The sequence below is a fragment of the Pygoscelis adeliae genome, unplaced genomic scaffold (assembly GCF_000699105.1).
Source record: "Pygoscelis adeliae isolate BGI_AS28 unplaced genomic scaffold, ASM69910v1 Scaffold42, whole genome shotgun sequence".
In the NCBI taxonomy this organism is placed as follows: Eukaryota; Metazoa; Chordata; class Aves; order Sphenisciformes; family Spheniscidae; genus Pygoscelis; species Pygoscelis adeliae.
In genome coordinates this window covers 10,325,757-10,339,847 of record NW_008824283.1, presented here as the reverse complement: position 1 = coordinate 10,339,847, position 14,091 = coordinate 10,325,757, and the positions used below count along the sequence as shown (strand labels likewise).

Genomic DNA, 14,091 nt, shown 5'->3' with positions numbered 1-14,091 from the left:
AAAGAGATTCATCAAGTCACAGTAGCTAAAGCTATGCTAGAAAGAAAAAATGAACAAGCATATGTTACCAGCAGTGTTTCTCATATTTGATGAGTAAAACCATATTCTATTTTGTTGCAATTGTCTTTCCTTGTACAAATAAAGGCCCTGATCCAATAAACATTTAGGAGTGTGATTTTGATTTACACTATTTAATCTACTTCTGTCTTTAAGACACCTTTGCATTTATTTGACAGGTCCTGGAGGAGATGGGAGACTGGTCTTTAAGCATTTACTTAACTTTTGGCTCATCAGGAGTCCACAGAGTTCCCATGTCTAGAGCTCAGCACGTGCAGCAGCATTGCAGAACAAGAGCCAAAAGTAGGAAAAAAGCCTGAATTAAAAAAAAAAAGTTTGGGTTTTTTTTTCCCCTCCCAGTGAGTGAATCATTTAATGTTGGTCTGTGGCTCTGACTGCATCTCTGGCACTGTTCCCACAGCTGCTACAGCCCCTGTTCCACTTGGGAGAGTTTTCAGGAAATTGTGTTGTCATGGATCCTTCTGCTCAGCTCCAATCTGCTCCATGCCCAAAATCCCCTGTGAAGCAGAGTAAGAAATCCCCAGCAGGCCCAAGCTGCATGAGGCACAAAAGGCTATAACTTCTGTGCAACATCCCCCAGTGCTTCCCTATTCATTCCACTGGATCATCTTAAATAAGGTTTAAAAAAAGAGTGGAAGCAAATCCAACAGTTGAGGCATAAGAAGGTGGGGACTGTGCTCTTCTAAATTGGTCTTTCTAAATGTCCCTTAGATCTTAGTCATAATCCAGACTGTCTAGACTTACCAAGTTAGAAACAGGCATGTTTTCCTTCAAGGCTGAGCGATTTAATTCAGTCAGGGTTGGGATTTTTTTCCCCGATTGTTTATTTTACTAAACTAGAGCTGTTTTGAGGATGGCAGGCACCCATCAGAAAGAAACAAGGCTAAAGTTAACAACAAAGAGACGTGCTGATCAGTAGTGCTGTGACTAGGATCATCACTGCAGCTGCTCCCTTCCTATGTGCATTGGCCACCTTTGTGTGGTTCAGGTTCCACCTATGGAAAGGATAAATGAACAGGCAGGAAAAGGGAATCGGCTCCAGGGATGGGGTTGTCAGTGGGCTGCTCCAGTCTGGAGGTAGTGTGAAATACCTTATTCTGCATGGAGAGTCAAAAAATTATCTTAGCCATAGGTAGAAAAACCCTGTTTCAGAGAGTTCCCGGCAATGACTATGAAAGGGTCAGTTTGCTGGCCTAAGGGATTTGAATAATGTGAATTTTCTGGATTATTTTAACAACACAGAGAAAACAATGAGCATTCAATGTTTTTCACTTAGTTTCTATCAGAGGGTTTTTGGAAATACATCCAAACAAGATAAGATCTGAATCAATATCAAGTAGATGCAACAGTAGATAGATAGGAGCAACTACTAAACTGCCTGCAGCGACATTTAATGCTTTTGAGATGGTTGTTCATTGCTTATAGCTGATAGATATGCTTTGGAGATGAATATGCGTTTGCCAGAGATCCTGCAGTTTAGGCACCCTGGGGTTGTCCCTCGGCTTGGCCGTTGGCTGGTGGCAACCTTCTCATCCACACTGATGCCCTGTCAGCTTGCTGGCTGGTGAGCGTGGTGGAAGGAGCCATCTTGCTACCCTTGCCCTGGTGCAGGAGTGCTAGGCACTGCAAGGACTGTCCAGTGTCCCAGCTCCAAGCCTCTCGCTATGGAAGGGAACTGTAAAACCTGGTGTTTGCCAGTTGTCCTGAAACCATGCTTAATACCTGATGAAATGTGAAGAATATAAAGAATTTTTCTCAGCCAATACTAATGCGGTTACTAGGTCTGAAGACAAGCATAGCGAAATAAATAAAAACCTGCTTATAGCTACCTGAGCTTCAGCTCTGCTCTAGGGCTTTCCATCAGCTGTGTAAGCGGGAATAAGCTGTTAGGGTGCTTGTATGATTTTGTGGCCGGGAGCCAGGGCTTACGACCAGGCTACTCTTTTTCTCTGAGGCTCCTGATGTGGGGCTGTGTTTTTCCAGACCTTTAACTCCATTCTATTCAGGTTTAAATTTTATCCTGCGAAAGAGTCAGAAAAAGGATCAGAACTACTGACCCTGCCGTGACAAACTTTTTATTTTATCAGCTGTTTTTACCACTTTGGTGTGGCAAGACCTCTCTTCTGTCCAGACAGTAAAGAGGGGTTGTACGTGATTATCAGCTACGTCACTAGAAACAAATTCTGAGGACAGTATTTTCTTCTGCCTGACAGGACAAGGTTTGACTCTCTGCGTAATTCTTTAGATACTGAACCTGGAATTTGAATAAATAAATCATTTGAATCATGCTTTGCAGTTTTCACTGTATGCTTACACACACATCCTTCAGTTTTACCTTTTGCTCAAGACTAGACATGATAGTAATCCAAATATTTTGGCATGAAAATGGGTTTGAGAAAAACTCTAAGAGTTGTGAAGTTTAATTTTTTTTTTTATTTTTGTATCAGTTTTCCATTGAATATTTGAAGTGTTTGGGTTTTTTACCCAACCCATTTAAGTGTATATTTAAGTAAACCAGTAGATTTACATGTATTAAAAGATCTGTTTTAAATTTTCCCTTCGGTGAGAGAAAGAGAGAAACCATTCCATGCAGCAGATGTGTAACAGATGCTACTGCTAGCACGTACTGCACTACTGGACGATGGCCAGATGCAGTGGTGATAGCATAGCTATTACCGTGATAGAGCAGAATAAAACCGAGATATGTAAGTAATGTGTTAGCTTCCCCACCCACTGCCTTGTCCACACAAATGGGAAGGAGGAGAAAATTCTTAAGTCTGTCAGCTATCTGCATCGTCATATACAGTCCCCACAATGACCCACTTTAAAAAATAGCAGAATAATAGTGCATGTTTGAATACGTTGAATACTGTGAAGTCCGTCCCATCTAGGCCACACCAGGGCTCAGAAAATCTGAAATGCAGTTCACAACACCCACCTTCTTGCCGTCTCCATATCCCAGGATAAATTTGCCAAGAATGCACAGCTCCAGAAGCCAAGTGAAATCACTATGGAAGAAAGAGTAATTAATTTCACTTAACCTTAGCCATCAAGAAGCAAACATCCAGGCGAAGGCATTCATCTGGACTCTTTTCATAGTTAACAAAAATAAAGGCACCTCTAGAAGGCGTTCATCCTACTCAGCTTAGTTTGAACTCAGTGAGATGAATCCCACCCATAGTGTTTGGGGTCATCTAGTGAATTGGTGTTAAAGCCCAGACATACATCTCATCTCTTGACTTCAAATGTTGAGTTTTGCCATTTGACCCCTCATCAGCTCCTTTGAAAAGTTAATCTGATAAAACAGATACTCTTCTAACAGTAGAGAAGATCCTTCCTGTCTGAAAAACACATTTTCATTTTAGAAGGTAGGAAGATATTTTTGAGACAAATCACCAACTAGAGGTTGGGGAAAAAACCTTCTGGTGGTAGCTGTCCCTTCTGGGCACACCCTGCGTTGGAAAACACAGGAAATGAACAGTTACTGTAACTGAGTTGTGCAGGGTATAAATAGCCCTTGTGCTCTGTACAAATTTGCCTTTCTTTACTAACCACAACACAAATCTCACCTGCAACTCTGAGATGTCTTAAAAAAAGAAGAGGCAATGTCCTTTAAACATTAATCATTTCCATGTGTAGGAAATGTGACTGTTTTGCGCGTGATTGCATTTTAAAACAGAAATCGTTGCACAGAATACAGAATAGATTCAGTATGAACCTTCTAAACTAAATGAACCTTAATTTCTTTTCTATTTTTAAAAGGTCAAATGCTGCAAATACTGGCCAGATGACACAGAGATATATAAAGACATTAAAGTTACCCTAATAGAAACAGAGCTCCTGGCTGAATATGTGATTCGAACATTTGCAGTAGAAAAGGTAAGTTTCCAAATCCAGTTTTCTTAAATACAGTGGTATCTGCCTAAGTAACTTATATACAGATTCAACATGGGAAAGTTAAATCTTTTGACTGACATCCCGGTTTTGTAGCTGTTTTGTAGCTATTTTTTGGGTAAAGGACTACCGCCCTCTTATGGTAAACTGTGTTTTCCTTTAAATGCAGCAACTTTTCTGCGCTTTCCATCACTGTTGGCCCCTGCCTGAGTTAGAAAAAGTGATGTTCCTTGCCTCGGAGAAATCGAAGCCTCCCTCCCAGCGATCAATTGAAAAACACATTCGTGCTGTTTTCCCATCTTATGTTCCCCACAATAATTTTCTGTCTGTACCAGAGGCTGCATGCACCATTATTCAGAAGTCCATGGTGGAGAATACTGTTATCTGTTGGGCCGGCGTGTTCCTGCTCTGCAGAGACGTAGTTGAAACAAACTAATTTTCTTGTCAAGGCAATTTCACTTTTCATGTGGAATCTGTCTTTATAGGGAGAGTTCCAATCAGCGTGTTGTATTACTGTTACTAGAATAATGCCATGAATTTGTTTGATGCTTACTAGATCTTTTAGCTCTCCCAAACAGCTTACAATGTATGGACAACATACAATTAACAAATAAGGTACTTACTGAAAGTGAGAACAAGCAGGGTCAGTCAATGCTGAAGTTGTGTCATGCATTTTGTGTCAATTCAGGGGTTTTATTCATTAAAGAACAGAAGTGTTCTAATTGTATGTATCAAGACTCATTTGAGTTGCAGAACAACGAGGAAAGGGCCTGTTTGTAAGACTTGACATTCCTAATGGCGCACTGAAGTATGTTCTCCGCTATTTCCATGAGTAGATTTTCAACTAATTAGCTTAGAAAACTCCTTTTGATTTAGTTGCAGTACCTGTGATACAGAGGTTCTCTCTAATGATGAAATAGTATTCAATTATGGTTTTGAAGAACATAATCTGTAGCATCGGAGAATCCTGCACCCAGGTAGATGAAACTGCCAAAAAGATGGCCCAACAGGGTCTCTGCACATACATCCACAGTAACAAAGGAATTAGTTTCTTTCCTGGTTTATTCTTCAATCTAATACTTAAATATGCATCAATACAGCAACCTGAAGGTAATGATAACAGAATTATGCAGTTTGAATGAACTGAAATATTGTATCGTGTTTACGACTATACATATTGTACATTGAATTCGTTCAAGCCTGTTGTTTCCTTGCATTTAGGTATTTTTAATAAACAGATGAGAAACGGTGGCTACACTTTGAAGTAGATGAAGCACTGGTTGGCTTCTATTCTGCAAATTTTAAGCCCATGCTTTGATGTTAGCTTTTCACTTCTTAACTGGGACTGGAAAAAAAGACCTAGAGGATTTTACAGTTGATCATAACCAAACTGTCTTGAATAAGTGCATTAGAACAGATAGAGATAAAAGGCACTAAACATTTTATTTCTTAAAAAAAAACCTCCATCTGAAAAGATTTCATTTAGACACTGCTTTTTAATAGTTGGTAGTTTTTCAGTAAGCCTCTAAAAGCAATGTCAGTGTAGTTTGAGTAAAGTACATTTGTTTCTACCCTATTTTCTGTATTTTTTAACTCTTCCAATGGTACTGGAAGGTCAAGTCTGTACATCTCTTTCACCATAATTCTCTCAAGTTTATATTTCTGATCTGCTGGGACTGATACTTTTCAGCCTCTCCAAGACAAGCTGCATGATGAGACAGACTGCACCCTAACCAAATCTGCAGATAATACTAAGTGAAGGGTGGTGTTGAAACGCTGAACATTGGAGCCACAGTTCCAAAGGAATTGAAGATTTGGCCGACAGAAACTTTAGTAATTCAACAAGGAAAAATGCAACGTCCTGCACCTTAGGTGGACTAACCCCATGTGTCTGTACAGGCTGTGACATCCTGGGACCACAGCTGACATCCAAGATGATTATGGATGTAGGACATATGAGCTGCAAGGGAGGTTAAGAGAGCTGGCCTTGTTCGGTGTGGTAGAGATGAGGAGCAGGGGTAAGGAGGATCTAGCTGCAGTCTGCAACTACCTCAAAGATGTTTAGAAAATCAGGGGCGCCAAATTCTCCTCATTCTTCTCCATGGTAACGGATGGTAAAACAGGGGGCAATGGCCAAGAAGTTGCAGCATGGAAGGCTTGCACTGGAAAAGCTCCTTCAGGAGGAGGGTAGTGCAGCGCTAAAGCAGGTTACCCAGAAGTTGTGGAATCTCCATTCTTGGAGGTCATCAGGGCTCAGCTGGACAGAGCCGCTGGTGACCTGATCTAGTGTTGGCCTTAGACCCTCTCTGATTGGGAGGTTGGACTGGAGACCTCCAGAGGTCCCTTCTGACCATTTTTCTATTTGTGGATGAACATCTCATACATGCTCCTAAAATACAATTTAGAAGTTGATTTGTTTGGAGATAAATTGATCGCTTATTTTTATTTTTCTAAAATGGCTATTTGGTAATTATTGAGGAGTAGGGGGATAATGCTAAGAAAATTGAACACAAAATTACACTCTGATTCTGAAGACCACTTCCTAGATACGCTTTACATTGTGTGCATAAGCAGTTCCTTTGGAGCAGTTCCTTTACAGCACAACAGTTAACTCAGATGAATTACTCAGATAATAACATACAGCAGCACCATAAGTATTTGTAGGATTAGGGTCTACATTTTGTTACATCCTAGGGTTTGTTAGCAATGTACACCATTTTCTGTTTGTTTCAGCTGAAAGAAAAACTAAAAAATACAGCCTTTCCAAGCTGAGCATATGCTTTTATGATTCATGCAGTTGTGTTGCTATTTTGGGTTTAGAAACCAGCAGGGAAGCTACAGACATGAAAATCATTCTTTTGTAGGTATAATAAGCAAACTCATTATAAAAGTACCCTATATGCAAAATCTTTTCTAAGTCGCTGAGCATTACCAATGATAGACAAAAATGCAGTCAGCATGACAAACAGCATTTTCAAAACTAATGCACAAGATACACAGGACATATCCTGATCTGTGCAAGAGCTGGGCACATTATTTTGGAGGGGCAGTTTACTTTTTGTAAATTGCTTGAAAATCAAGGCTGCGTACAGCATGAAGAATTTGTGTGGGGTACTTGTTTCAGTCCTCAGTTTGTGTAGTCATGGTATTGCTTTTTGTATGGGATCTTTGTTTTTTGGGGGATTGTGGGCAGTTGTTAGGAGCACTATAAAAGTGTTTGGGACATGGATACCCCACCTACGCACAGCTATTTATGGAGTTGGAGGCCTTGCTTGCAGTAGCAAAAAGATGTGTTAACTAACACACTCTAAAATCCCCAGAGTACAGAGACCAAATTGTATTTCAATGTGTTTGCTAGACTGTCTTAAAATGCAAATTACTTTGTCTATTCCTGGGTTTTAATATGTTTTAAAATCGGTTTTTAGGATATAAGGTCATTTCTGTTGCAAGGGTGTGATCTCCTCAGACTACACCAGTGTCACATATGCTCTTCATCTTCTCCCTTGCCTGCCTTCTTGTGTCGCAGTTTCCGAGGGAGATGAGTGTGGATATTCCTCTGAGCAGGTGCCTGGTCTCCACAGACCCCCAGCCTGAGCTGTCAGAGCATCAGCGTGTATCCGAGATACACCAAGACCACTCCAGTCACGTAGCACTGGCACAGCCAAAATTTCTCAGTCACTGAAAATCACAGACTATTTTAGCTTGCATACTAGCAATAAATTAGGAAGTTTATATTACTTCATTATGCAAAAAGAATTAGACCTTTTATATGCAAACCAGCTCAAGACAGGAAATACATCTTTAAGAAGAAAAACTGTAAACCACCAGTTATTAATATCACTGACATTTAGTCCAGCCTAGACATGATATGTCATAATTTTGCTGTTTGCTTATGAAATATGTATGATGGCCTCTGGTCTGTGGATTTCTAATGAGAAATACTTGCAGCTACATTTTTAGAGGGGGAAGGGGAAATACAAGCACTAAGAAAATCAAACTTAGCATACACACCTCTAATATCCAGACTGCTCCAGAAAGTCACATGGGCAATTACTTATACAATCGGCTTCTCATTCATACCTGTCTTGCCATATCCACATGCTTGTAGACTGTGGCAAATCACTTGAAGGGTGAGCATGTGGAGGGCTACAAATGCAGCCCCTATGATTGGAGGTGCAGAAAGGTTTCTTACTATTCAGCCGTTTCTTTCAGACCAATGAAGGAGACAAATGATAAGGAAAATTATGCTGAAATTGTAGTTCCCTGAAATCAGCAGCAAAACTCCTGTGGAGAGCAGTGGGAAAAAAATGTCATCTGTGCTATATGTTCACAGCCTTGCTGCTGACCTGTTCTGTGATCATGGCATACATCTTTCAAAGCAACCTAGTGCTTAAATATAGAGATGAGCGTCTATCTTGTTGCTAAAAGTTTCTAACCAATCTAGTGCTCAGTTACTCAGTTTTGTTGTAAGGCTTTGAAACCAGTTGATATGTAACCTTTGAACTTGCTCTCCTGCTATGAAAAAGCTCTCCAACAGTCTGTACAGATACGGGTATTGGTAGGGGGTGGATGTTTTTCGGCAAGGCTCAGGCTTTTGAAGTTACATTCCTACGATGTCTCTCATCCAATTTCTTTCACATTCCAGCTTGTTTTTCTTTTTCAACCCTTATCTTTTCAATAGAGAGGTGCTCATGAGATTCGAGAAATTCGGCAGTTTCACTTCACTGGCTGGCCAGACCACGGTGTACCGTACCATGCAACAGGCCTGCTGGGATTTGTACGACAGGTCAAATCCAAGAGCCCACCAAATGCTGGACCTCTGGTTGTTCACTGCAGGTGGGTAGAACAGAAATCCCTCTGTTGCGTTGTCCACTAAACTCAGAACCTACTTTTGCTTCTCCTGTACTGCATCATCCCCACACAGGTTGCTGAAGCCACTGGAGCTCTACCCACAAAAACTTTATCTAAAATATCAACAAGAATGGCAAAACTGAGTCTGAAGTTCTGCAAATGCCTGAATGCAAGACTTAATTTCAGTAATCATCCCCACTGATCAAGCACCTGCAAGATGAACCCTTGCACTTTACATTTTCCAATACACTGCTGAACATTAACTGTGCTCTTCTTTTACTTTAGTGCTGGTGCTGGCAGAACTGGGTGCTTCATTGTTATTGACATCATGCTAGATATGGCAGAAAGAGAAGGCGTTGTAGACATATACAATTGCGTGAGAGAGCTTCGATCTCGGAGAGTTAACATGGTGCAGACTGAGGTATTGTTAATCTACTGGAATAGTGCCTTACACTTTGCAAGAAAAAGTATTCTTCTAGCCCATAAAAGTAGAGCCCCTTCGTGGTAGGCACCATCCAGAAGGTAGTTTATTTAGTCATATGCAGAAAATAATCCACACACAAACTTGAAGAACCGCTGCCCAAACAAGTGCCCAGTTATGCCTCACTTAAAGTTTGCAATGGTTTTCTAAAAAAAGAAGAAAATCGTGTTTCCTCTCCAGGGAGGATTCATTCTGGGGTACATCTTGTTGAGGCTGTTATGTGATAGCACCTACAGAACTGTGAGGAGGAATGAAGAAACCAGAAACATTCCAAGTTTTATTATGGAGTGTTACTGCACTTCTCTTTGTACTTGTAACTAGTTCGAGTCAATCCTATATTAACTTCTAAATGAGTGGGATAAAGTTTTGTGAACTGCTGTTGTTTTGTGAACTGGTCTTGCTTCAGAGACAGTAAAGTCAGAGAGAATTAGTGGCAACCATATTAGTTGTTATTTTTTATTTACCAAAATACTAGGAGCGTATGCTCTCTCTGTCAGTAATTATTTTAATTGCTTTACCAGGAACAGTATGTATTCATCCATGATGCTATCCTGGAAGCCTGTCTTTGTGGGGACACATCTATTCCAGCTTCTCAAGTTAGGTCTGTTTACTATGAAATGAATAAACTGGATCCTCAGACTAACTCCAGCCAGATCAAAGAGGAATTTAGGGTAAGTTGTGGCTAGCAGTACCTAGAAGTTATACAGTTCAGCTATGCTAAAGACTTCTCCTTAAGTGCTTGCTTATTTAGGTATTAAAGAAGTCAGTGAATTTTGGACCAGGCCTGGGAGGGAAAGACTGCAAAAAAAGGGAAAATAATATGTCACTAATTGCTATTGAATTATGCTAAATCATAAAAGAATGCAATAGGGTAGCAGTAAAATCTTCTTTTTACTCAAGGGAAGTATATCGATTCCTTCCACTGTCCTTTCTCCAGAAGGCAGGTTACTCTGCAGCTATCTTTGAGGTTATTTTTCAGATCTGTACGCTTCCAGGATTTTTTGCTTCCAAACCCTGCTGACTGTGATGTGTTTTCATTTGTCTGCATATTGATTCCCACTGAAACTGAATGCTGAGCTGATCTATTCTTAAATATTTTGGGATGCTTTCACTGCTGTGTTAATTTTTCTGTTGTATTGTTTACTCTTTTTGAAAGACTTTAAATATGGTGACTCCGACACTGCGTGTAGAAGACTGCAGCATAGCACTTTTACCACGAAATCATGAAAAGAATCGCTGTATGGATGTTCTGCCTCCAGACAGATGCCTGCCTTTCCTCATAACGATAGATGGAGAGAGCAGTAACTACATTAATGCTGCACTGATGGATGTAAGTCTCCACTACATCATTAATAATAAAAAGGGAATAAGCAGCCCTCCAAACTGAGCAATGCTGGAAAGTGGAGTCAGCATAAGAAGACTTCTAGCTTGTTTTCCAAAAACATGGCACAAAATCTTTAAACTCCCAAGTACATTTAGGATCCCACATACGTTATGTCACAGGCAAGGTTCCAAAGCCATGCTCAGAGAGCAAGTCAGGGAGTTTTGGTAAATTAAATGTGTCTGGATTTCTCCCTAGTGCTTGAATTTTTAACCATCTGGCCTGGGAAAAAAAGAGTTACCTATTAAGACACGAAGGCAGTTAAATAGGATAATAAGGTTTGCAGCAATATTTCAGTTCCCTTTGTTTCTAATTTAAACAGTAATTAACAAAAAAAAAAATCGTCTGTCAGCACAAGATAGTACACAAGCCATTACTTCAGTCTCTCCATTTATTTCTGTTTGAATGAATGGTTCCTCTTCATGTGTGTGTGGATTTTTTTTTCTAATGCATCTATGGTAATTCTAATCCCGCTAATAGAATATCAGTAAAAAGACACTTAAACTGCCTTTGCAGTCTGTAGATATTTATAGCCTATCTTTGACAATTTAGAGCTATAGTAATTACGGTTGTCAAACACATAAACAACAAGAAAACAGAGGTTAGCAAAGAATGAACACATTATAAATGGTCTTTTTGAAAAGTGAAGCTAGAGTAATAACAGTTTATAGCAGTTTTTGCATTTCTCTCCTTTCAAGTTCTCAGAGCATTTTCCTAAAATAAGCCTAAGTTCAAAACACTCCTGTGAAAAGGTAAATGTATTATCTTTATGTTTATCTATGTAGAGAAACTGAGAACAAAAGTTTAAGTGACTTCTCTAGGTTCTCACAGTAGGTCAACAACATTTCATATTGGAATGGAGCTTCCTTGATCTGTAATTTACAATCTTGCCATTACATTGTCTTCTTTGCCGGAGAGTTCAGTACTGTTTTGTTCTGTAAATTAAGTACTGCTCAGAAAGAGCAGTGCCTCAATATTTGCTTTGAAAATGCTTCCCTTCTTCACTGTTGATACAATGGGCTGGATCCAAAAGTGTGCCTGGGCAAAAGGCTCCAAGGGAGGAGGTGATTTCGGTCACTTTCCACCCAAACACCCTTGCCAGGCTCCTGCAATATCCCTGCACTGACAGACAAGAGCAGACATTTGTACCTCTCTCTAAACTCTTGGTCTCCAGCAGGCAATATGATGCATTTCACCCTCTCCACTTGCATCTGTTGAGATGCAGCTGGATCACTTCATGTAAACCTTTAAAGCTCACTTCAAGCAAAAGGGATAGCAAGCATAATTTTCATTATTCAGTAGCAAATGAGTTTGAGAACGATTTTCCCAAAAAAACTGCTGGGGCTTCTAAGTGAAGGAGTAATGGAGAGCCCTTCGAGCATCTCTCATCTGCATGCAACTTCCAGCAAGACAGGACCAGCAGGATGGAAGGCAGCTCACTGATGTACCAGCAGCATCGATACCTGCTGGTTGCAGTTTTCTGAAACCAAAACAAAGCACTGAAGTCTTGCATGTCTTCATCTGTACCCCAAAATACATTGGATTCATTTTCTGTGGTCTCTTCAGTGACTGTCTCTGAACGAAAGATGCAAATAGCTGATCAGATTGTATCTCTGTTGCAGTACAAATACTTCAGTTCAAAGCATGTAGAGGCTTCCCTGCCCTCCTTAATGAAGGTTATGGCAACCCCTCCCAAGAATTGCCCCAATATGGCCACATTGGCCTTCAACACTCAGGAGGACATAACTGAAAATTACACAATTGAACAGTTCCACCACAGCTCAGTCAACGACATACTCTGGTACTAAAAAAAAACCAAAGGGCACTGAAATTTATCCCCTGGGTATCCTCACTGCTGTCAGATAGACCAGAATTTCAACAATATTTCTGAAAAATAACTAGATATTTCCTTTCACAGGCATCATTCAAATTAAAAGCTAGGCAGACAGCCAAGATTAATCTGTCCATTAACAGCTCAAACCAAAACTGTTGCTCAAAATTTTGTAGAAGTTGCATTGGAGGCAAAAACCTCTGATAATTTTACTCTATGCCTGTGGCATAAAATAAGTTTCAGAAGTATAACATCTGCAGAAGTTATATTCTGACCAAATGCAGTTTATTAACTTTGAAGCATATAAGATCTTGGGAAAGAGCTGAAAACAATGTATTAATTATATAGAAAATAGAAATAATGCTTTCAGTCCCAAAGTTTTGGGGCTATGACTGGCATTCTGCTAAACGGATTTTTGTCTTTTACCATTCTTCTCACCATCTCTTGTTATTTCTTTGCAGAGCTACAAGCAACCATCAGCTTTTATAGTTACGCAGCATCCCTTACCAAATACTGTCAAAGATTTCTGGAGACTGGTCCTAGATTATCACTGCACTTCAATAGTTATGCTGAACGATGTTGATCCAGCACAAGTAAGTTCAGAAAACTGCTCCATTCAACAGGGGAGTGCTAGTGCCTCAGCATTTCAGCACATGTGTGCTTCAGAACAGCTTTAGGACATAATCAGTTTTATAAAACAACATTAAATACTAACACACTAAAAAATTGATTTGTACACCAGCAGCTTCTCCACCAAAATGTTAATGCACACACACATAAGTGCATGCACCCGTAATTTATTCTCATAAGAAAACATGCTTTGGGAAGAGCTGCTAAAAACCAAAAATGATGATTGTAGAATTCTGACTCAAGTCTGAAACACACTAATAATAGCCAAAAGTCATAAACAGAAGCCAACAGCCATTCATTAGCCTGCCTGAAACAGGGCAACGACCTTGGTCTGCTTACCAGGGGATAGGTGTTCCCAGTGTGAAAATCTGTGTTATGTTTGGCACAAAATGACATTGTTAGCAAGGAGGTAGGAACTAAACAAGATTGGAGACCAAGCATCCTTCGCAAGAGAAAACAGGGCAACAAAATGTATGGGGGAATGTAATTACCTTACAAAAGAGTTGTGCATGCTGAACATGTTCTTTAGAAAATTGGAAAATCATACCTACTGGTTTGGCAATTTAATCACTAGCATTAATCACTAAGTGTCCTAGAGCCTGGCTCGCAACTGTGCAATTCCAAGTTCTTACACAGATACAATTTCCTTGGTTCCAACAAACTGCACCAGCCATCTGCTGGAATAACGTGGTGGTAATCTGGATTCTTAATATGTAAATATTTGCTAATTCTTGGTTAAGAGCAATTGTTATTTTTTACAGCAGACTGCATGCCATTTTTATTCTTGATATGATCAAGAATCTTTTTAGTTTTGTTGAGTATTGTTCATACTTAGCAAAATGTTTCCTTCTATTTCTTTTTAACATGAAGAATTTGTTTGTAAAACATACTAATCTTCCGTTTTGTCTTTCAAAGGAATGTGTAGGAATTCCACACACTATTTTA

The 14,091-nt window shown here is 39.8% G+C and overlaps 1 protein-coding gene across 1 annotated transcript in view; it reads left to right on the top strand.

Annotated features, from left to right (window-relative positions):
- LOC103912291 (receptor-type tyrosine-protein phosphatase mu) overlaps nucleotides 1-14,091 on the top strand; it is a gene marked incomplete at its 5' end in the record, with an annotated part of 55,149 nt that overhangs the window by 29,417 nt on the left and 11,641 nt on the right. The window contains 6 exons of the mRNA XM_009318540.1: nucleotides 3,841-3,957; nucleotides 8,654-8,808; nucleotides 9,109-9,244; nucleotides 9,826-9,975; nucleotides 10,461-10,634; nucleotides 12,978-13,109. Coding sequence (XP_009316815.1) covers nucleotides 3,841-3,957; nucleotides 8,654-8,808; nucleotides 9,109-9,244; nucleotides 9,826-9,975; nucleotides 10,461-10,634; nucleotides 12,978-13,109 — 864 coding nt within the window. The remainder of the gene's footprint in view (nucleotides 1-3,840; nucleotides 3,958-8,653; nucleotides 8,809-9,108; nucleotides 9,245-9,825; nucleotides 9,976-10,460; nucleotides 10,635-12,977; nucleotides 13,110-14,091) is intronic.